Source organism: Aythya ferina (genome assembly GCF_964211825.1).
Source record: "Aythya ferina genome assembly, chromosome: 27".
Classification (NCBI taxonomy): Eukaryota; Metazoa; Chordata; class Aves; order Anseriformes; family Anatidae; genus Aythya; species Aythya ferina.
The window spans coordinates 1,073,792-1,097,261 of record NC_140310.1 but is presented as its reverse complement, the minus strand read 5'-3'; the positions used below and the strand labels follow the sequence as shown (position 1 = coordinate 1,097,261).

Below are 23,470 nucleotides of genomic sequence, written 5' to 3'. Positions count from 1 at the left end.
TGACAATGTCACACCTGCACTCTAACTCGGGCTCTGGAACAAGCCAGAAGGAGGAAGTGTTACAGAAAATCAGGCAATATGAATGACATTTAATTGCACTACTTTGACAAGCCTTGAGTTGCCATTATTTAAGGAGAAATACATGTCATGTGAACCTCCCAAGCCCCCCTGTGAACTTCATTCTAGCCTAGAACTGTATAAACATGTAATTGTGGATTCCCAGCTAGAAGAAGACTAGCAGCAAACATCCTACAGAAATGTGTAACTGATAGGCTCAAAAAACACAACAGCTTTGTCTGGAATACACTAATATACCTCAAGTCTTGACATTAATATACTTCAGGATTAGAAGAGCAGTCACGCTTTACAACAGAATAAAACATTTCAACTAGTAACTTGACATGGGACTTCACACATAGGGACTGAAAAGACTTGTTCACAATAAGACCTGCCATAGCGAGAAGTCCCATGTGTACTTCTCAAGTGAAATACGTTTAACAACATAGTTTTGAACATAAAACATTGTCTCTTATGGATGTGCTTTAACATCTTACCCCAGCAGAACAGGTAGGTATTCAGGTGCTTGTGGAATTCATCTCTCTCTAAGATCCAATTTTTAATAATCAAACACTAAAATTAAGCATTCTCAGTGACAGCTACATAAAGATTGAAGGTGAGACTGGGTGGGGGATTGGAACTAGACGATCCCTTCCAAACCAAACCATTCTATGATTTCCCTAAAAACAGTTGACAGTTTTTCTCAAACTCATTATTTCTATTGTTGACAGTCACTAAACAACTCTTCCTGAGAACATTATTTTCTTGTGAACTTTCTGGTTTTCATGTTCCTTTATTTCATGGTAAGCACACAGGAAAATGAAATGAATCACCACTTCCAGGTAAGAATAAATTACCTTCTCCAGCATCTTGAATACATGAAGTTACTCAGGAGTAGCTTCTCCTAATCCTTTTCTCAATCCCTTAGGAGAGCAGAAAAGCCTTCAGGCTAGATTTACTGTCAGATTTACAAATATCTTTATACCGTACTGTATACTGTTAAAATAATTTCAATAGATGATATTATCAGTACAACCACTTGGCAACTCTGAAGAATCCTTTGCCCTGGTGATGATTATCAGGCCTCCGGTCTTCAACAAATTAGATGCAGGTTGCTAAATATCACATGCATAATGTGCGTGACAGACTGGGAGAAGGGAAGGAAAAAAAACAATCTTTCTTCAAATTATAGTAGGGGAAAAACAAAGCCCTAACAACTACTAACACAGATACACAAGCAGCACAGAACAGAATACCAGAACCACATGGCTTTTGGCCCTCTCACTTTCTGTGTTCCCTAAGACGATGCTCAAAGCCTGCTGGAGCAGGCTCCTGTTATTTGCTGCCCGGTGTGTCGGCGAGGGGAATGCTGTGCCAGCTGCCGCATGGGGGAAAAATGCTAACTCCACACAACTTGTCAGAAACAAGCAGACTATGTTACCATGTTTGCTAGCTGTATATGGGAGGCTCTATGTTCAATTCACCAAGCCTGTGCTGGAAAAAAAGCAAAGCAGAAAAAAAATCCACTGGATGAAGAACTGTATTTGTCCACTGGATACTTTTGCCACCTGTGCACATGCCTCTTTCTTCAAATAAGAAAAGAGGGATTTCTCCCACCTAGAGCGAACAACCAGAGCACCAACCCTACGGAGACATGCTGGGCAAGAGCCACCGCTCTGTGCTTCACAGCAAGACATGGACCTAGGCGTACAAACAGTATTGTGGAGTGTGGGAGGGCAATTCTCATTGACGTGCATGCAAACCTAAAGCTTGGAACTCAAGTCTTTCTTAAGCCCATTCTTATCTCCAGTAATCACAACACCGGACCCAAATTCTTAAATCCCTTTTTGTTGTTTGTTTTAAAGCAGTCATGGCAGAGGATAGGTTTACTTATTTACAGAACAGTCCATCAGGCCTGGCTACCTTGAAAAACCTGTTTTCCAAACTATTTCAAAGATGCCATTTAACTGGTTTAGCGCATTCAGACCAAAGCACAATCAATTTATACCTCATTAAGTCTTTAAACAAGTAAAACATACTAAGAACAAAATCTATCCTCTTGCAACACTGTCAAAAACAGAGAACAGCACATCTACACACCAAACCTGTTGCTTATTTTAGACACCAAAGAAGCAAACTTTGAGGATACTTACCTGTCAAGTGGTACAAGCACATCAGTTCACAGGACTTCATGAGGTGACAGTCACTAAACCTGAACATCAGGTTGTTCATCAGTGCACTGAAAACATTGTGTTGGTATCCCCAGTCTTGAGCCCTCATAGGGACAACTAGGATAACAATAGCAGCATTCTCACTTTCTCCTTTTAAGCTCAGTAACTAACTTTCTATCTGAGTCAAATCTGATAAAAATCTGAATGTGGACTGTACATCCTGTGGACAGCACTGTAAGATAAAGTAGGGTGTATCCTGACACAGCTATATACCATAAACATTGCCGAGGGTTCCTACAGCCAACCTGCAAAAGGAATCAGGAGGAGGCCTCTACCACAAGATGAGGACTTCTTGTCACTTCAGCTAAGAGATCAGGATGCCAGTATACAGTCAGAGGAGCTCCCAGCCATTCTGTCTGTTTATATTTACAAGATGGAGAAGGCATCGCCTCCATTTGATTGCCTTATTCCTTTGCTGGAGGGTACTGCTGCCATTCAAAAGAAAGCCCAAGCCACCACCACAATTAACATTTCACAACGTGAGCCCAGACCACAGTCAACTTCATCTTGTACTCACCAGCTGAGCTGCAAATGGCAGCAGCAGAGACTGCACCCTTTCATCTCTGCCTGTGGGGCTGAGCTCCCATCCACAAGAGCTCATGTGGCAGCACCCTCAGACCCCAAACAGTTCTTCTCCCGTTCCCTGCAAAAACCTTAGCTATCTTCACACGCTTCCTGCATTGAGCTCCTCTTCGACTTCTGAGACTTTTTCTTATTCCATAAGTCTTCAGAGAAACATACTCGGTCAATGCTCTCTTCTCATTTTTCACTGCACAGTATATCTCTGTCTCCCAGAACCAAACTCAACAACATAGTCAATAATCCTTGTTACTCTTCTGACTGTTTCATAATACAGCTCAATATCTAAGAACAACCTTGCTTATATCAAAAGGGGAAGATGGGGAAAATACAAAAGGGAAATACGTTAGATCTTGAGTGCAACTGAATAACTACCCACAGATTTTTCAGTGCTTATCACAGTTACGAAGATGAAGACCAGAACGTTAGCAGTACATGTTTTGAAGGTTGGACCTCAAAAAGGCAAGCACAAGGCACAAAAACTATGCCTATTCTCGCAGCCAACTATTTATAATAATAATTATCCCTTCTATTCTTAGCTTTGCTCTACTTTGTACTTCTAACACAAATTAACATAGCGTTAAATGTAAGCTGAAGTATGAATTTCTGAGTGTCTTTTCAAGCCCACAGACTTGACAGTTTGAAGGTGATTGCATTTCACCCCAGCTCAAGCTCACAGAATCAATGAAAGAAATGGCAACTTGCACATCAAACATATAAAACAAAATCTTGCTCAAAGCAACAATTCTAAACTTACATGTAAAAATAGAGGGGAAAAAAGCCACGACGGAAACATTGAAAGAAGACCCTTTTCGTGGAAGAATGCGAAGCCAACGTGATAAAAAGGGGAGAGGAAGAGGATGGACAAATGTTGTTTCTACGTCCAAAAGTTAAGGTGGAACAACTCTACTGGACAGGCAAAGACGAGCGTCAGGAGGCCCCCGGAAAGCCCCCAGCCCTTCTGGCTCCTGCTCTCGCCCATCAGAGGGGCGCGTTTGGCACGAGTGGGCCGAGGGGAGCCGGCGTGCCCCCCGCCATGGACGCTCCTCACCCCCGCCTCGGCCGGCTGACCCGCCTGGCCGAGCCCAGCGCTACAGCCCCCTCGTCAGAAGTTGCAACGACTCAAGAAAAACGGCGAGGCGCCGTCCTTCCCACCTGCAGACGGCAGCGGTTACCGCGGCGCGGCCAGAAGCAGGCTCCGAGCGCTGCCACCGAGAGCCGCCGCCTCTCCCTGTGCCGCGCGCCCGCTGACAGGGGCTGGGCACGGCGGGCTCCGTGCTGCCGCCGGCCCTTTGTGCGCCCCGCCGGCACCGGGCGGTGATTCCGCGAAAAAAAAAAAAAAAAAAAAAACACGTCCCTTCGGGCTAACCGGCCGAGAGCCGCCTCCCCCGGAGGCCCGCGCGGCGCAGCGACACTTTGCCGTCACGGGGCCGGGGCCCCTTCCCGGTGCACGGCTCGGGGGCTGCAGGCGGGGCCGGCTGCCCCGGCTCTCCCCGCCGCCGCCGGCCGCCCTTACCGCACATGCTGCTCCCCCGCCGCCGGCCGCGCTGCCTCTGCCAGCCGAAGCCGCCCCGCCCGGCCCGGCCCCCCCCCCGCCGCCGCCGCGGGAGCCCAGGGCGCAGGCCCGCCGCCCGCCCCGCCATTGGGCCCCGCGCCCGCCCCGCCCAGAGCCCGGCCCGGCCCCCGGGACGTGGCGACCGGAGCCGGAGCCGGAGCCGCCGCCGCCGCCCGCAGGCGGGGCGCTGCCCCCCGGGACGTGGCAGCCGGAGCCGGAGCCGCGGCCCGAGAAGGTCCAGCGAGGGGCGTGACTGCCGGCAGGGAGAGGCTTGTTCCTACAGCTGGGCATCCCGCTTACACCATCTACGTGCAACTGCCACCCTCAGGTTCTGTTTGGAAAAAAATAAAAGCCTGGGGATACAAAATGGTAGCAAAATCCCTCCTTAGGAAAAAATGCTCACTTTATCTTGACGCTGAAGAAGTCAATACAATAAGATTTCCTTACAAAGACTAGAGAGAAACCAAAAGTGTTAGTGTACGGAAAACAGGACAGTGAGAGATTTTGACCCTTCTGGTAGAACCTGGCAAAACAAACAGAAGGAGGTCACCAATATAAGAAATGTTAAACGTGAGCAGCCAGCACATGCAGCCATCTCTGCTTTTGTTCAGCAGCAAAGGCATTACGGTAATAACCTGATGAAACAACGCAGTTCCTATGACTTGGTCGCGTAGGGCAGTAACTGGGAATCAAGCTGCTTAGCCCTCTATTTTCCCTTTGACCATTGTGAAGGTGGAGGAGGGCTGACTTAAAACTCTGATCTTTCCTCAGTTGTGCTTGCACACGAACCCACTTCCACATCTTCCAGGGTGTGGAAGCTCCAATGTGTGGAAACCCTGGAGCGTGTCCAGAGAAGGGCTACAAAGCTGGTGAAGGGCCTGAAACACAAGCCCTATGCAGAGAGACTGAGTGAACGGGAATTGTTTAGTCTGGGGATGAGGAGGCTCAGGGGAGACCTTATTGCTCTTTACAACTACCTGAAAGGAAGGTGTGGGGAGCTGGGGAGTCAAGCTCCTTTTGCAGATAGGACTAGAGGGAATGGCCTCAAGTTGAACCAGAGGAGGTTCAGGTTGAAAATGAGGAGACATTTCTTCTCAGTGAGCAGTCAGGCATTGAAACAGGTTGCCCAGGGAGGTGATGGCATTACCATCCCTGGGAGTGTTCAAGGAAAGGTTGGACCTGGTGCTTAGGGACATGGTTTAGTGGGTGACATTGGTGGTAGTGTGATGGTTGGACCAGATGATCTTGGAGGTCTCTTCCAACCTTAATGATTACATGGTGATTCTTTCATTAGGAAGCTGAACACCTTGCAACAGTGGACACATATTTACTAGACGAGAAAGAACTCCTAACCAACTCCATGACCAACTGAAATATGCGCAACATATGTTGACACAAATATTGCTCTCACCAGGTTCATCCGCTATTCAAACTACCTTTGTTACTGACCTACTAGAGACACTGGTTTGTCTGCTGCTTTATTGCTATGTTATGGGTTTCTGTGCTGTCCTGTAGTAGGTCCTGCTTCACAACTTCACTGGCAGAATTTCTCCATAGATTCACTGCAAATCTAAAATGTATGTACAGCATTATGTGAATTGTGAAGAGAAAATGAAGGATATGACCCTACTTATAACAAAGGATCCACCAGACCTGAAAAAACATGGATAGGCCTTAGAAACACTCCAAAAATACATAGCTCATATCTGCAGCACAACAAATCCTGAACCTTTTGACTTAAATCTATGCAGTACTTGACAATGCTATAAAAATACTTCAGACTAAGGCTGTATGTACTAATAATCCTGGTGTAAATTTCTCAGAATTTTACACAGAGAGAAATCTAGCTCCATGTGTTTATTCTTGAAGTGGCTATTTCATATTTTCCCCATAAAATAAATAAATAAATAAATAAATAATCCCCTATGTAACTTGTTAAGTTATTCTGAGTCTTGCTGAATGTGGCTTTAAAACATAAAATAGTTCGTACCAATGCAGATGTGCAACTTAGTACCAAAGGAAGAAATACGAAGACAGTTTCCCAAACCATCTCTCACACACAAACTTTTTAAAATAAACAGTGTGGGCCACAGTCAGGAGAAGTACCATCTCTCCTCCCTTAGCCTCAATGTACTTCAATTGAAATAGAAGTTCTGGCTAAGGTCCCAAATTCTGGATGAACTGCATCTATCACCTTCTGGAAAAATGCATATTTTTTGATTACTAATATGACACATGTTGAATATTAACATCAGGTAATGTCAGCTGTTTCTTCCTGGTATGTTGACAGCACCTGCTCCATAAATTCTGTCAGCGAAGGCTGTGGCTGTTGATTGCCTCATACCATATAAAACAGTGTTATCAGAAGACTGCCTAAAAGACAAACAGGCTACTTTCTTCTTGAAGCATGGAATGAATCACATCCTGATCAAAAGCACATCTCCACCTGAAAACAGGTTCAAGGCAGAGAGTTTAGATGACTATAATCAACCTCTGTAACAGAGCACTAGAATAACTTGGGAAACATAAGTGATTTTTTATTTTCTCTATCTGAAAGTGGTGAAAAAAAATCACTGAATGGCATACTAATTTTACACAGCAAAGATACCAACATACTTTTTCTCTTCTTAAAAAAAAAATAAATACCAGAATATGCAGTTGTTACTATTTTAAATGTAATGACTGGCTGCAATTTTTAGAAAAACTGAACAGTCAAAACCACCTTGCTGACCTGAATGTTACAGCACAGTAGTTTCCCAGCTCCCCTAACTGAAGGGCCCTCTTTAAAAAAAAAAAAAAAAGCACAGAGAACACCATACACTGTACTACCCCAGAGGACACTGGCCCACTGGATACCTCATTAACTCGTAGGCTAAGCATTGAACAGTCATTGCTATATTCCCCTTTCTGCCTCTGTCTGTGAATGCAAAAGGTTTTTGGGTGGGAGGAGGAGGCAGGATACCCCTCACCATCGGGGCTTCTTTCCATTAAGATTGGAAGGCTCACACGATCTAACGATATGATGTTTCTACCCTATTGGGCTGTCATAATATCAGAATTTATGGTTATTGCTAATGCTGTAGATAGAGTTGAATTTTGTCTCATCCCCCTGAACCAGTCCTCTCCCGTGTCACTGAGAAATGGATCTCAGCGGTTACAGCAGTACTGAATGCAAGGGCTGGTCCTACAAAGTACTAACTGGCACTCAGCCCCCTCTCTCTTTATCCAGAGCTAGAGAGCCCCTCCATCACTTCATGCAGGACAAGCACTGATCTAGAAAGCTTACTTTGCTGTGGGACAGAACAGATAGAGGGGGAGGGGGGTGCAGGCCTTAACTTCTCTCTGCAACAGCTTGAAAAACTTTGTTGAGGACACACAGGGCATGTGCTGGACATGTGATCTTTTCAGTCACAAGATGCTTAATCTTCATCCTCAGTACATGCAGGCTTAATTTGGTCCTATTTGTACAAATCAAAACCCCATTAAAAACAAGACCGGAAACAGACAACAGCAGAACTGGATCCATACTGTATCTGAAAGAAATTAGTACTGCTTAATTGAAGAATAAAGACCACACCTGAAAAGATACATTTTTATTTAACATACAGATCAGCTACTTTGCTGCTTATATTCTGACATATATAATGCATTGAATTGACACATAAGACCTAAAAAAGCTCCGTTTTTGAGAAACGAGAAACATTACTTGCCATTTTATGCTTTGCTGATGAACATGGTGATAAAGTTTGCATAAGCTCTCTTGGATAATATGAGCCTACCTCAAGGGGAATTTTGTCACTGATAAAACTTGTAAGATCAGGCACCGTGAACTTTGTAGTGAAGTTGAAAAAAACATGGTAATTTCAAACCAATTTCTAAATCCAGAGTGGGTAATTTAAATGACAGTAGGTCATTACTCTACATGAAAGCTAAAGAAATATTTTGCTAAAATATTTATTTTCAAGTTTCCAACAAGTAATAAGAAGTTTATTGTTACCACATGCTGATCTGGCATGCTATATAAGATTCTCCACTGACTTAATTGATCCCATTTAAGGGACTCAGTGGAATTACACTGGCAAGGAGGGTAACAGGAAATATACCAGAGGCTGTCAAATCCTTGCACGCAGGGAACACTGCTATAACCATAAGCCAAATAATGACCGCAAACTCAGCTCAACTGTGGCAACACAAAGAAGAAATACTATCTCCATTAGGCAAGCCATCTGCTAACGCTAGGCACCAGGAAGAAATTAAGTCCTACACGCACAAGAAATAAACAGAAGTACTTGCAAAGCCTGATTTACGTATTTCAATTTCAGAACAATAAATATTTCTCTTCCCATAGTCTCAAAAACTGGAGCGTGTTCTGCTCTGCCACGTCCTCCCCTCACTTAGCCAGGGCAGCCAAGTTACACATCAGCTGCAGTCTTTGGCACTGTAGAAGGAACAGGATATTGCATAGGTAAACACATTCATTTTCTTTGCTATCCTACAAATGTAATTTGTGCCCTTAAGCATTGCACATTCATCTTGATGTAGGAGTGTTATGTAGAGATCATCTTTTGCAAGTTTAAACAGACCACTAATGGTGGCTGAACAATTTTACTTTAAGTAAGCTAATTAGTCTTGCTACTTACTGAAGTTGACATGGATCACTTTTTAACATTTATTTAAAAATGTGTTTTTTAAAACAAACAATTCACTTTGTTTCTGTTGCTATTACTTGTGCAGTGGTAGCAAACAAGTAGATAACTTTCACAAATGATGGCAATATTGCATCCTCTAAAATTAAGAGTTGAAGTTATGGGTTACTTTTCACACAACACTAACATAAATAAAAAGCATTTTATTAGAACTTGATAAAAGTAATCTTCCTGAATCACCCGTTTATACAGCAATGGAAAAAATATTTAATATTTCTATTGCATAAAAAAAAAGTCAAAAAACTTTACTTCTGCCCCCTCTTTTATTAAAAATCTTGAAATTTCTGTACGGAAGAACAATGAAGATACATCACCATTTTTAGAAGCCTGCCATTTCAATGCAGGGCATTTAATAAATTAGTGGACAAATTGCTTAAACTGAGGAGACATTTTCACCAACAGAAGTACAACTATTTTTCTGGCAAGAAAGTCAAATTTGTTGTTTCTCAGCACAAGGCTGATTTACATACCACGAGAAATAAATACTTATATGGCCATAGATGATGCTAACTTAAGTAGAATTTGCTTCTTTCTCCACGTCATCATCATCATCAACAACCTGAAAGCAAATCGAGAAGTAGCTTAGGTAAACAGTGCAAACTCTCAGTCCTGTAGCATTGCCTAGAGAATTTATTGCATTAAATCCTTGCTGGACTCAAGGGGAAGAGTAGCTGTTCTATATCACTGAATAACAATGGTGACAAGAAAAATGTAAAAAAAAAAAAAAAAAAAAAAAGCTTTCAACCAAAAATACCATATGGAAATATGGCTGAAATAACAGGAGCTGGTCACATTACTAGAGAGGCCACTAGAATTACTGCAACGTATCAGATTTTTAATGAAAAAGCAAAAGAATCTACATTGGACGGGATGAGAGCTTGTCCCTTGCTACCACAAAAAAATCACCAAAGCACAAAGGTAATAATCACTGGCTAACAGTTCTGGGCTCTTCAACAAAGAAGGAGATTCACATGCTGGAGAGAACCCAATGAGGGATCACCTCCCTCAGCCTGCTGGCACCACTCAGGGACACTTAGTCTTCTTTGCACACTGCTGGCTTATGCTCAACTTGGTGTCCACTAGGAGCCCCGAGTCCTTTGCAGCCACGCTGCTTCCCAGACAGGCAGCATCCAGCACATCTTGGTGCAAGGGGCTGTCCTTCCCCACATACAGGACTTTGCCAAAGTGCCAAATCTTTTGCTAAGGCACAGCTTCTGGCTTACAAAAATTATAGTTATATATCCCATACTTTTGCTTAAACTGCCAACTTGGCATGCTGGAAAGGCAGAAAGACCCCGTCTTATTTTTTTTCTTTTTCTTAACTCTCTCCCCCCCCCCCCCCCAGTTTAAACAAAATCAGCTGTTATCTCACACCAACCCACCTGTTCAACGCCTTCTACTTCAGGGATGTAAAACTGGAGCATGTTCTGTATCCCATTCTTCAGGGTGATGATGGAACTGGGACAGCTGGTACATGAACCCTGCAACTTCAGCTGCACAATCCCATCCTCAAAACCTTTATAAATAACATCGCCACCATCTTCTTGCACTGTTGGCCTGATGGAACACGACACTCAATTTAAAGTCTAGCTGAAACAAGTTTCATTCTAGGAATCTTAAGAAGAGTTCAATTTAACATACACAAAGAACTGGTATGCTAGAGTAACTACAGCAACCCTCTTTCTCTACGACCACCTGATTAAAATTTCCCACAATTCATATTTTGATGGACTCTCACATTCACGGCTACAGTCTTTTTATTGGATATTAAGCAAAACATATTTGCAATGCATGCAGTAACATGCAAAGAAATAGTTGAAATTCTTTGCTTTAAGAATCTAAGAAAATCTTTGCTCTAAGCACCTTAGAGCAGAGCTTGATCCAGCCTGCAAAGCCCTCTCCACATGTGATGATGCTTGCCTCAATTATGCACCAAAATCCAGGTGAATTCCGTCATATAATAGGTGTATGTCCACTATATGATGCATGTGCATCTGTTACATGACTAGGGACAGGGATAAACAGCCCTTACATCCTTCCATAAATAAACACACAGCTTACTGTAGTTTATATAGAACACACAAAAAAACCTCCAACTATATAAAAGCTTAATTCTGCAAGTGGGTGAAGAAACCAGCATCTGTTAAGATTATATCCCAGTACTCATAGCATTTCTGCAGCCTGGTCTTTTGCAAACAACAAATGACCAGCCTTGTAACTGCGTCCCCATAGCAACATTTTTCCAGACCAAACTAAAACCATCCCATTACTCTAAAAGAAGTTTTTATACTTATTTCCAAAATAACACTTTTTAAGAGCTACACTCCTAACAGAATAACCTACGAATCTGACACATTTATTAACTGCTCACCATAGCTAATTATCTCAATTCCAGAAAGTCAAAGAATGTGAATAAAAATTCCTTTTTTTTTTTTTTTTTTAAACTTTAAAGTAACTTTTTAAAACACTCTGCAAGGGAGCAAGAAACTTTCAGATCTCCATTCCTTCCATCCTGTGCCTTCTTACAACATTTTTGCACATATTTTTGATTCACCAAACAATAAGGCTCTGTATGTACCACTGGCTTGTATATAGTTTCCATCAGCTATCCTGCTGTATAATGAAGTAAGATGCACTGCTGCTAACATTCTCATCAACAGCTTCTTGGTCCACCAGGGAGGAGAAGAAAGAAAGAAAAAGGTGGAAAGAACCAGTGATTTTGACAGAAATTCTGTGAATTTTAAGAAGGGCTGCTGGTAACTCAAGGACAAAAATACCATACATATTTTAAATGACCACATGCCGAGCCCAGCCAGACTTACTGAATGCTACTTTCTGTCATGGTTTTACGCAAAAGCGTAATTCAGTGACATGTTTCAACACTTAGTGCATACATCAATACGCTTTGGAAAAAATGTTCCATCTTATTTCTGCTTTTCTCCCTCTTTCCTTACAGAGAAACCAACCAGTGTTAGACTAAACACTGCACCTAAAATGTCAAGTTGATTATTCCTTTCAGTTCACTTTAGTAAGCAATTAATGAACATAAAAATATTCTCCAGGTAAACAACACAATCCACAGCCACTCTTGAGACTTCATTAGTTACAACCAGACTCTAAATTAAAATCATACTAAAATACCAATAAAACTAGAGCAGAGTATAAAAAATATAAAATAATAATATAAAAATAATATAAAATAATATAAAAATCTGATGAAGACCAGACAGCAAGGGAATTCTGCTAGCAAATTTTTCTTGAACTATGACACAAGAAATAATATAACCTACTTTGGAATACTTGGAAGGGAAGGACCAGTTTAAGACAGAGATGAATGTAACGGAAGAAAAAAGAAAGACGCCACTGTTAAAATGAAGCTTATTTGTGTTGTTTTCATTATTTAGAAATAACCGGGTTAAACACAATGCTTAAAAGCTTAAATGCTGCTTAAATGCACTCCAGAGGGTAAGACTCTACATTGTTCTGAAATCACTCGGTAATATGGACTCTGTTCAGTACACAGTTTGCAGGAAAAATAGATAGAAAATTTTTAGTTAGAGTAAACAGCATTCACAACTCCGGCCAGTTCTGCATTTAAACCCCCACACTAGATACTGAACTGTGAAATCACACATACCCAGAGAAAAATACATGTAGACTGTTCTCTAAATAAATCCAAACCAAGCCTATCTCAATCCATCTAGCAGCAATGTTGGTTTACCTTATTCTTGTATCCAGCAGTTCTTTAATCATTAATACTACTTCATCATCTTCTTCTGATGGAGCTTTGGAAAAGAAAAAATGCAGATCAGAACACGGATAGAAGTTTGTTATGATTACTAACACTGCATAACCATAATAGCAGAATGAAATAGCATAAAACCATTGCTGAGATGACTGAAACCAAAGGTGGACATCTAACTCCGTGTACGTATCTTTATCCACATCATCCATATTCACACACCAGGCAGTGACTGACATAAAACAACATTGGCTCATAAGTTCCAAGCAAAGGCCTTAACAGCAGTGCCACCTTTTATAACAGTGAAGACAGCACACAAAAAGAAGAGAAAGTAAAGGAAGCAACAACTACCATTCATTGGTAGGAAGCATGGGTTAAGGCAGGGTCCTCAGAAGATTCATTCTTTCTGCTAAGGCCGGCACAATTTCAGGCTCCATGTTAGTCTCGCTGAAGCATTTTTGAAATAACTTGTTCAAATAAAATAAAGCCTATCTTAATATTGAAATGAAATCCAGACAGAGAAGAGTAGAGGGGAATTATAGTCATCATCTGCCTTAAAACACTAGGGGAGGAAAAACTGTACAAGCTTTTAAGTTGCAAACAAAAATACAAGACAAAATACTGTCCTTGCCTCAAAATATACGTTAGTCTTAATTATTTTCTATTACAGCTTGGAAAGGACTTATAAGCACTTCTTGTTCATGTAAAACCATAAATCTATCATTAACAAATGGATGTTAAGTCTGGACACTCCCTTCATATTTAAGAGGGGAAATGAAAACCCTTGTAGGTACCCACGTGGAAAGGATGTGCAGCAACACCCAGTAGCTTTCTAAACACAGCCTTGACACTTGCATAAATATTTCTTGCACATAAAGTACAGCAAAACGTTGGCCATGCTGCCAAAACACATAGCTCAGCATGGCTCCTGTGAAGGCACACTCATATTCCAACTGATGAAAATCAGGCTTCGTACTTAGGCTTAAGCAACTCTTCTAGACAGTTCAGCATTTCGTCTGCTAGAACATGTGTGTTCTGAAAATTCTTTCCTGTGTTAAGCTTTAGCAGCTTTCACTTTAAGTTCTGTTGCATGCTTTTCTGTGGGATAAATGGAAGCTCAGATATCACCCAGACTAAACCCATTGGCTGTTGGCTGCTTCCTTAAGCATTTGATTTACCTGTATCTGTCCTAGGTGCCTCTTCAGTAACTACAGGTAAACCAGAGGCAAAGAAATCCATTATAGTTGCATAAATATCTGGTTTCAGCAAGTTCCAATCCAGGTCTTCACTCTCCTATGAGAATTGGGAGAAAAGTGATTAAACAGAACATCTGCTTCCTAAAAATAATAAAATTAGATAGGGATTCCTTTTATGTTAACAACATCATAAAGGTTCTCAGGTTTCATGCGCAAGTCCAGCTTTGCCAAAAATGTTTAAGACTCAGAATAATCATCAGAAAGGTTTCCTTGCTTGCAAGCCAAGTGCTGTTAGAATATTAGCTAAAAAGTGAAAAATAAAGTTTCCTAAATACATTACTTGACTTTTTTTTTTTTTTAAACTAACCAAACCATACCAAAGACCCAAGTTTGTTATGGTTCCATTTCATTTTGAGCCAAAGTATAATTCACTGAATTGTCCAGGGCTCCCCATACAGCGGGAGCGTAACTATGCAGTTACTACACATGACCTTATCTCTGCTGACACTGAGTGCCACACCTTCAGTAAACACAACACAGCCTGCAGCGCACCTCATTCCGGTCACGCAGTCACCTCGCAAGAGGTGTTCTCGAGAGGTCACCAAGCCCAACCGCCTGTTCGAAGCAGAGCCAGCTTCCAACCTGACCAGGCTGCTCAAAGCTTCCTCCAGCCAAACACTGACCATTTCCAAGGACAAGATATCTACAGCTTCTCCAGGCAACCTATTCCAGTGCTTATCCACACATGGTGAATTTTATTTTTTAAATATTACCAGCATTTCCCTTAATGCCCTTGTGACTATTGCCTCTGGTACTTTCATTACTTATCTCTCAACGAGAGTCTGTCTGTGGCCATTGACTTGGCAGGTGAATCTCGGGTCATGTTTCAGCACATGTGAACGTATGTTGTGCTTACCTTGGTGATTGTGATGAAGTCTGGCCCAAAGAAAACACTTTTAACTCCTTCAATTCTGAATAATTGCCTGTTAAGAAAACAAACAAAAAATACAAAAGTTTCAGCCAAATTTCTAACAATTTATTTACTCATTCACAGAAAAAAAAAAAAAAGTTCTAAAATACATTTCCAGACAGAAACAAGCACAAAGAGTGGAACCATTATGACAAACTGGCATCCAATCATCTAATTCACCTACAGCACAGCCAGGACCTCCTGCTGTGAAACAGCGTGGGTAGTCAAAGTGAACTTTCAGGACTTTTCCACAATATGTGCGAAGAGAGTTACTCTCTCCAAACCTTCTTTGGAGGCAAAATGATATTCTATGTATAAAGACATATTTGATCAGCATCAAAACCACTTGGTACCTATGGTTTCAGGTAGGATGAGTGCAAACTCAAGGAAAAGTTCCTCTGATTAAAGCAAGCTATTTAAGTAATTGAGCTCAATATAAACTGCCTTCAGTTTCACTGGAAAAAATGACAACCATTGCCATTCTCTGAAAAGATTAGTGCCAAATGGTTTGCAAGGCTTTAACACACCAATTCACACTGTGAGCAATCTTGTATATTTTAGCCATTTTTACAGCATATAAAAACTTGGAGATTTAGCATTCATTCTGAATTGCTTGAGATGGCCCCATACAGCATCCAGCACCAGGTGGCACATTAGCACACATCCAAAGCAACACAGATGATAGGAAAGAGCACCCCTTTGATAATATTTTAAGTATAAAAAGCAGAATGAGTCTAAAGACCCTTTTCCACAAACACTTCATTAAAACCCAACAAATTAATGTACAGAGTAAGTGTATAATGCTACTTGTGAGAGTTAAAAAATAAAGTAAAAACACATTCTAAATAAGAAGCATTGAGAGTTAAACCTGTCAAAAGGCTGTAAGTTTTTTTTTTTTTTTTATAGTTGAGAGAAGAAGAAAAGATACTATTTCAAAAGACTGGAAAACATCAAAAACCACAATGAATGCAGGAAACAGAAATCTTATCACAAATGTATTTGTGATGAAAAAAAATGACAGAAGAGATTTCATAATACCCATCTGAATTTCCACACGCAGAAGTTATGCATGCAGCATGTTTTTACAACATTAAATCAACCAGATTCTAAAGCTACTGAAACAACGAAATTAAGAGTGCACCAAAATATCTAAGATCAATGAAATACTTCTCATCCTTCTCTCACCTTCTAAAAACTTGTATTATTTCTTTGGAAAATATTTCATTTTAAAATAAACTATTATTCCATTTACAAAAAATGTAATATATGGTTCATGAATACATACAGACATTTTATTCCATTAACCTGCACAACACATATAAGCTGCCCTGCCACAGTCCACACTCTAGCACATACATTGTCTTTGATGAAAATGTCTGTTTGCAGATGTATGACAACACAAAGACACTTTCTGACAGCAGTTTGCACTCTGCAACCTGATGTACTTTGGCATAATCAGATCCTACTGTTTCAGCATTGTAGTAACGCATTGTGATGTCCTGGAAAACCTTTCACACTGTATTTGTTACTCTAAGTCACAGAGCTTTCCTTGTAAAGATCCTGTTTGCTCTCAAACAATGCTACCAAAGACCTTTGGAAGCACTGAGCTGTGTATCTGATAACCCTACGCTTCCTGGACAGATCATATCATGTAGTTCTACTGGTATATAGTTCTTCTAGTATACACAAAGATGACTTAATTTAGGACCTCTGGACAGAACTTATTGCAGCCTTTCTGGACCTTATTCTCCAAGTTTTATTCTCCAAGATAAAGGAAAGTTTGTATTTAGAGGCTAATGGCAAAGAAGAAAAATAGATGCTTCCAAATACTTACAGAGAAACTTGTGACGATGCTCCAAGCCCCTTCTACACCACGATGGTATGAGTGAATTACCTGCTTAGTGATTCTTACTTCAGGTTACGTATTTTGGTACTGAAAGCTGCAACTCCCAAGACTTGTTATAAATTCAGCCTGAGAGAGTTGGCCAAATTTGGTCGCATTCCTTTGAATGAAATATTATAAACCTTTCTGGAAGGAAAAGGTTTATAATGCCAGTTTTGAAGTTCAGGTTAACACTAACAACTGCCAAAGCAACCTACTACATTTAATTCATAGCATTTGGGGAGTATTCACTTCCTTATGTTGTGTATTTCCCAATTCTGAACAGTTGCATGATTTCTGAGTAACTCCTGGAATTAGGAATCTTCCAATTGGAGCAGTTTTGCAAAATCAGGGCCAGAGGTATTACTTATGATGCAGCAACTGTTCAAGAATCCTGGACTTACAATGCCATTCAATCCAGCTGCATAAACCAGACCATGATGCATTCTGCTTTGACAGAGCCATAGGGAGCACAAACATGCAGAAAGACTTCTTCGGTAGCAACAATCTTCCCAGCTTCAATTTTATGCTCAAGTAAAGAAGCACCAAAAACCGAAACCCAACCAATCTGCTCCTGAGTACACTGAGGTGCAGGACAATCAGAAGCTGCATTTAAAACATCAGTTGTAAACACACAGCCCACGCTGGTGTGTCCTGTCCTGTCCCATTGCTCCCCCCCATCCAACTTTGATGTGCTTAATAATACCTTGCTAAAGGTGAGCAAAATGCTGCAGCAGGTGTGGAAAACTCCATCGTCCTTGACTCCAGTACTTCTTTGCCTGGAATAAACTTCAAACTATTTGGATTTGGTGTGTCCTGAGTTTGAATAAACATGCATCTTACTGGAAATTAAAAAAAAAAAAAAAGGAAAAAAAAAAAAGAAAGTTAATGTAATCAAACTTAAATAGCTTAAATGGAAGTCAAGGATTCCAATTTCCTGATTACTTGGCAAGAGAAGACTGAAGGCTCACTGTGCTATTACCAACGGCAGTCTGTGCACCAATGATAAACAGGAATACATGAAAAGATCCACACTAACAAACATTGTAACATTATCTTATAGGAAACAAGATAAATAGAATCTTGTCTTTGCTTCTTTTGCTAACTTGTATTTACTAAAAGGCAGATGACTACAACAGTATCAAACCGTGTGAGGCTCGCACCATCCTCACTTTTTATAGAGACCAAGAGATGGCAACCTTCATACCTTTGCTGTGGTCAGTTCTTTTATTTTTTTTTTTATTTTTAAATCTTCAAATGCTGTGAGATCCCTGTCCAGCATTATCACTTCCTGTTCAAAGTAAAGGCTCAGTGTAAGTTTCACTAACCCTCTCTTGAAGAAACACTATACAGAAATATATTTCCACATATATATTTCATGGAAAGAGTCTCAAGCTGCACCAGGGGAAGTTTAGATTGGATATCAGGAAAAACTTCCTGAAGGAATGCGTGGTTAGGCCTCGGAACATGCTGCCAAGGGAAGTGGTAGAGTCACTGTCCCTGCAGGTATTTGAGGTGTGTGGACAGGGCACTAAGGGACACAGGATGGTGATGAGACTTGGCAGGTCAGGTTGATGCTTGCACCTGGTGATTTTGAAGGTCTTTTCCAACCTAGATGATTCTAGATGATTCTGTGATATAAGACTTTTTTTTTTTTTTTTTTTTTTTTTTTTTTGTCTTTCAGCTTTACAGTTACAGTAACCATGCCTTCTTTTAATATTCATCTGAGGGTGAATTACTATACACTGTCACTTGTGTTGTAGAAATTGAACCAACCCCAAAATTTAAAATTAAATGGTAAGACCAGTAAAGATAAATTTTTACTAATATTCATTTTGAGGTATAGGTGTTTCTCTCATTATAAGAGTCTAAAAAAAAAAAAAAAAGCCAAAACTGATATGGAATAAAAATTTAATATTCTGCATCTGATGGTGTAAGTTTAACAGTGTATTTTCCTGTAAACATGTCCATGCAGCATATGCTTGATGTTCTACTAAAGCCCAACATCAGGTAGGAACAGTCACACTCCTTCTAATTCTTTCTAGTTCTCCTTCAAACTCTTCCTACACATGAAATAATTCAATGAAATATGCACACACGGCAAAGAAAAAAATGCATTTTAAACCCCGAAATATCTAGTAAATAATATTTATAAAGAAATTATTCTGGAGAAACTGGCTCACATAGCTTCAAAAAGAAGGATTTAAAGCAACAGAACGAGCTTACACATTTCCTAAACTGCCATTTTGCTCTTGACTCCCTAGCATTAGATGACAAATCACACTATTTATAAATTGTCAGATTGTTACTGCATGTGTCTCTCATCACAACAACCCATTTGACTCCAACATACACAATGGCCAAGTACTCAGATACTACTTCTTTTATAAACAGAAAACAGGCTTAGCATGGAAGTACTTATTTTCAACATGAAAGGAACAGTCCTGATAGAACAAGTGACTCGTCAGCTCTCTCTGTGGGGATGGAAGAACTGCTCATCTTCCAGGTCCTGTTGGCATCCAAAATCACATCCAGCACAACAGCATAGTCACAAGTAGCTTGCAGCAGGGGATGTGGATGGTGTAAATAAAATACATTCTGCCAGTTTTTTTGAAAGACATGGATCACTAAAAGCTATCATTTAGTGTTCACATTAGCATCTCAAACACCCTACACCACAAAGGGCACCTTCCAGGTGGGTAGACACTGCATTTTGCACATATCTTCAGCAGCTGAAGATCCACCTTCAATGGAAGGTGAAGATCCAACCCTCAATCCACCTTGGATTAAAAAAACGCCAGGTTTTTTAATCATTAATCCACCTGGAGTTCTTTGCACAACTGTGAATAACCCATTCAGAATTTGTTGTTGGTAACTGGCTGTATTTACAGCTAACATCTGCATTGTTTTTTTCAACCCTCTAAGGGAGGCTGTATGCTTTCTTATTATTCTGATCTGCCAGCTGCTCGAGGTGAAAAAATACCAAATAGAGGCAGACTTTAGTAGGACACTTGCAGAAGCAGGTAAAACATCAAGTCAAAGTGCACCTGTTGCAACTACATGGCTAGAACTGAAATAAAAACCATGCTGCTGTACCAGGTAGGATTAGGCTTGCTCTGAAATCAAAAGTAAAAATAAACTTAGTGTTTTTTTCTTTTTTGTTTGTTTTGTTTTCCCTTAAACTCTTTGCTACAGCATTAGAAAGCAGCTGCTAAATGCTAAATCCCTCAGGCAGGTGCAAAAGCACAATGTTTTTCCGCACTGCAAGTTTCACAGACTTTTGTTTCTTTTTGCTGAGCATACAGCCTTCCAAAAAGCTGTTAGGAACAACAAACTCAATCTTAACTACTGCTTTTTCTGTGTAATACCAAATTACCCTTGCAGGTGATATTAATGGAGAATTACGTTAATGCACCCATGGGTGCAGATTCAAGGGGAGAAAAATTAAAAGAAGAAAGCATCATAGGTCTAAATATGGAAGGCTCTGCCTTCATCCTTGCTGGAATAGGCAGCAGCTTAATCTTGCTGAGCTAAGGAGCTGACGCAGGACAGAGGGTTACAGGAAGTCTCTCATGAGGGATACAACTACACTAAGACAAAATTTAAATGAAGAAATGCAGCAAAGCCCAAATATTATTTTATGCCAAAGTCCCTTGCACATCTTGGCAGATGAATGCCATAAAGAACACACATCTAATCAAGCAGAAATCAAGCCATGCACGTCTTCTTCCTGAGCTTCAAATGTCCAATTGTGCTAGTACTTCATTAAAAACCATCTAGGAAACCCCCCAGGAAATTTTATCACACTCACATTTCAAAAAAGAGTGGGCTTTCATTATTAACACAAGACATAAAATCCCACAGCGCATTAATCTACTTATTTTAGCTTGTATTTACCTGTATTATGAAATACTGCAGATGGAGGAAATGACTTCTTTTGTGCAAGTTGGTGGAAAGGCTGTTTAGTTGCCAAACTATGATCTTTTAATATTGTATGACAAAACCTAGAGAAAAATCATAGTTTTGTTAGGAATTTCCAAATTATAAGTTTGCACATCCCCAATACCCCAAAGAATTTTTTTTCACATGCTCCAAGAATCCCCAGAACCCAGCAAGACACCCATCTACCTTGATTCAAAGTAGCAAGCCAATAGGTTAGACTATGAAATGCCCTTTCTTTTCCCCCTCTTCAATGCTCTCTCTTGCTCAGTAGATTGGAATATAGACTCCTTCACAGTCACTAAAGAGAGACAAATTGCCTTACATATCTGTAAGGAAAAGGAAGGTCACCCAAGAGGAGCCCACTGAAGAAGTGCCAACCAAGAACCTGGACATCTAACTTGCACAAATTACCTAATTTTCTGAACATTTCAGACAGCTGAGATGAGCCCAAACTCCAAGCACCTAAGGCAAAATAAAGGCCAGATTTACTGCTTTACTCTGGCTGGTTCAGCTGGTCAAAGTTCTCCAATATGGCTCTTGGAATATACAAGACAAACTAAAAAGATAACACAATGGCTACTTTTACACAATTATTTCAGAAGAATGAATATCTGGACAGCATTTGGATAAAAGACAAAACCACTATTACCTACATGTAAGCAATGCAGAGTGACATAGTAACAGACCTAGCTTTCCAGAGTGTAAACGCTTACCTACACATCCAATTTCCATAAATTCATGCACACCCAGCAGCTACAAATACTTAGTTTCACATGTAAACTCCTATCCTGTAACTAAGACATGACCATCTGAACAAAGGGACATCCAAATGCCACGGGCAGCATGGGGGGGTTGAAGGTGTGTTTGTGGTGGGGATCTTTTCCACGTGTCTCCAGAAGCCTTAGTGTTTCAGAGCAAAGTGAAAACTGGAAAATGGAACCAAAATCCCCTCGTGTCAAAACTAGCTCAGATAAATGCAAATCCTAATATGCAAACCATTAGTTATCATTTGGTTTCTCTCCTCATCAGGTGCAAATGGGAGAAACACGCAGATGAAATAAATCACATCTGCACGGGGTCTTACTGGGGAAGAAATTCTCTCTGGGGGTCAGGAAGCAGAACAGAGGCACTACACCCAGGTACAGATTCCTCAAGCACAGGAACAGGCAGAAAGTCTCTCCTCACAAAACTGACCTTCCAGCTGTGGGTGGGGTAGACAAACAAAGAAAAGATCTATTTCCAATCTAAGTGATTCTACAATACTTTTGTGGTCTCGGTAACACTCCTGAGAGTCTCTTAACAAATTCTTTCCACTCCTGAGCAGAATTTGGGGGCAAACACCCCTCGGTGCACGCTCCTGAGCACGCTCTAGGCAACCACCCCCGATACTCCGACGTGTGGGCGCAGGGGTTGAGCAGCCCCTCAGGGAGAGGCCTTCAGCACACCCGCGCTGGGCAGAAATTAACTCCCGGCCGCTGTAACGGAGCTGAGGGGAAGAAGCAGCCTTTCACCGCCTCTCTGTAACGACGGGGAGGAAGGGGAAGAAATAACTTCACCCGCGGCCGCCCTGCTGCGGCGGGGAAGTGAAGGGGAAGGCCGAGGCGACCCCGGAGCGGCCCGGGAGGTCGCGGTACCGCTCGCTACCACACGGCGGGGAAGAGACGGGAAAGCAAACCCCCGGGAAGCGCCGGGCTCCCTCCTCGGGACCAGGGCAGCGCGGAGCCCACGGGCTCCGCAGTCACCTACCGGCCGCCCAGCCCCGCAGCCGCGCCGAGCCACCGCGCGGCCGCCATCTTGGCGCTCCTCGGCCCCGCCCCAGGCGCTGCCGCGACCCCTGGCGGCAGCGAGGCCGCTGCTCCCCCCGCCTGCGGCCCGTCAGAGCGCACTGCCCTCGCGTCAGCATTTTTGCTAAAAACATATATATATATATATGTATATATATATATATATATATATATATATATTTATACCACCACCTTTTACGCTTTCAGGCTGTTCCTGCCACCAGGGTGACGAGGTCCCGCTGTCCGTGCCCAAGCTCCTGGCAGGAGCAGCATCGGTTCTGATGAGCGGTTTTTGGAAGCACGGAGTGGGCCAGGTGTCACTCCCAGCCCCTGGGGAGGAAGCCCATAACACACAGAAAGCCTATTTTATTTTATTTTATTTTATTTTATTTTATTTTATTTTATTTTATTTTATTTTATTTTATTTTATTTTATTTTATTTTTTCCACTTTACAAGAAATGATGAATCCAGCCCACTTCTGAATGCCCTTCCAGAGATGGGGCCTGCCGAAGTTAGAGGTCGTGTACTTGTTTTGATTGTGTGATTTTTGGGGTGGGAAGCTCTTGATTTTGCAGATTGCAGCCACTGTGGACCCCAGGGCTGTTGCCTAAGGAAGGAGAGGAAAAAGTTTCCCTTGGGAGGAAGGAGACTTTTGCACTTTCAGAAAGACAGAGATGCCAGTTTGTGTGGCTGCTTTTCCCCCTCTTAGTGCAATTATATTCCTGCCAGTTTTGGACCAGAAAGCCACTTACATTAGGCCAGCTATGCCTGCTTATTCCATTACAATTAACTAATACAACCTAAAGTCCCACCAATGTTCCTTGA

General features: G+C 41.4%; 2 protein-coding genes across 12 annotated transcripts in view; both read right to left on the bottom strand.

Annotated features, from left to right (window-relative positions):
* GFPT1 (glutamine--fructose-6-phosphate transaminase 1) overlaps positions 1 to 4,445 on the bottom strand; it is a 43,605-nt gene extending 39,160 nt beyond the window's left edge. For 4 of the 7 annotated variants that reach the window (XM_084499703.1, XM_084499705.1, XM_084499702.1 and 1 more), the window contains exon 1: positions 2,211 to 2,352. In XM_084499703.1, coding sequence (XP_084355829.1) covers positions 2,211 to 2,337 — 127 coding nt within the window. In that variant the 5' untranslated portion in view covers positions 2,338 to 2,352. Of the gene's footprint in view, positions 1 to 2,210; positions 2,353 to 4,383 lie in introns of those variants that run through there. The other 3 variants (XM_084499709.1, XM_084499707.1, XM_084499708.1) reach the window with 1 other exon arrangement.
* A 3,555-nt stretch (positions 4,446 to 8,000) lies between these two features.
* Positions 8,001 to 23,470, bottom strand: part of NFU1 (NFU1 iron-sulfur cluster scaffold) — a 53,578-nt gene continuing 38,108 nt past the window's right edge. Inside the window, exons 1-10 of one of the 5 annotated variants that reach the window (XM_084499698.1) lie at positions 22,607 to 22,651; positions 21,272 to 21,322; positions 20,816 to 20,922; positions 17,625 to 17,760; positions 14,983 to 15,049; positions 14,049 to 14,163; positions 12,850 to 12,913; positions 10,511 to 10,685; positions 9,599 to 9,687; positions 8,001 to 8,860 (exon numbers count right to left, since the gene is read on the bottom strand). In XM_084499698.1, coding sequence (XP_084355824.1) covers positions 9,640 to 9,687; positions 10,511 to 10,685; positions 12,850 to 12,913; positions 14,049 to 14,163; positions 14,983 to 15,049; positions 17,625 to 17,752 — 597 coding nt within the window. In that variant the 5' untranslated portion in view covers positions 17,753 to 17,760; positions 20,816 to 20,922; positions 21,272 to 21,322; positions 22,607 to 22,651 and the 3' untranslated portion in view covers positions 8,001 to 8,860; positions 9,599 to 9,639. Of the gene's footprint in view, positions 9,688 to 10,510; positions 10,686 to 12,849; positions 12,914 to 14,048; positions 14,164 to 14,982; positions 15,050 to 17,624; positions 17,761 to 20,815; positions 20,923 to 21,271; positions 21,417 to 22,054; positions 22,554 to 22,606; positions 22,675 to 23,470 lie in introns of those variants that run through there. The other 4 variants (XM_084499699.1, XM_084499697.1, XM_084499701.1 and 1 more) reach the window with 4 other exon arrangements.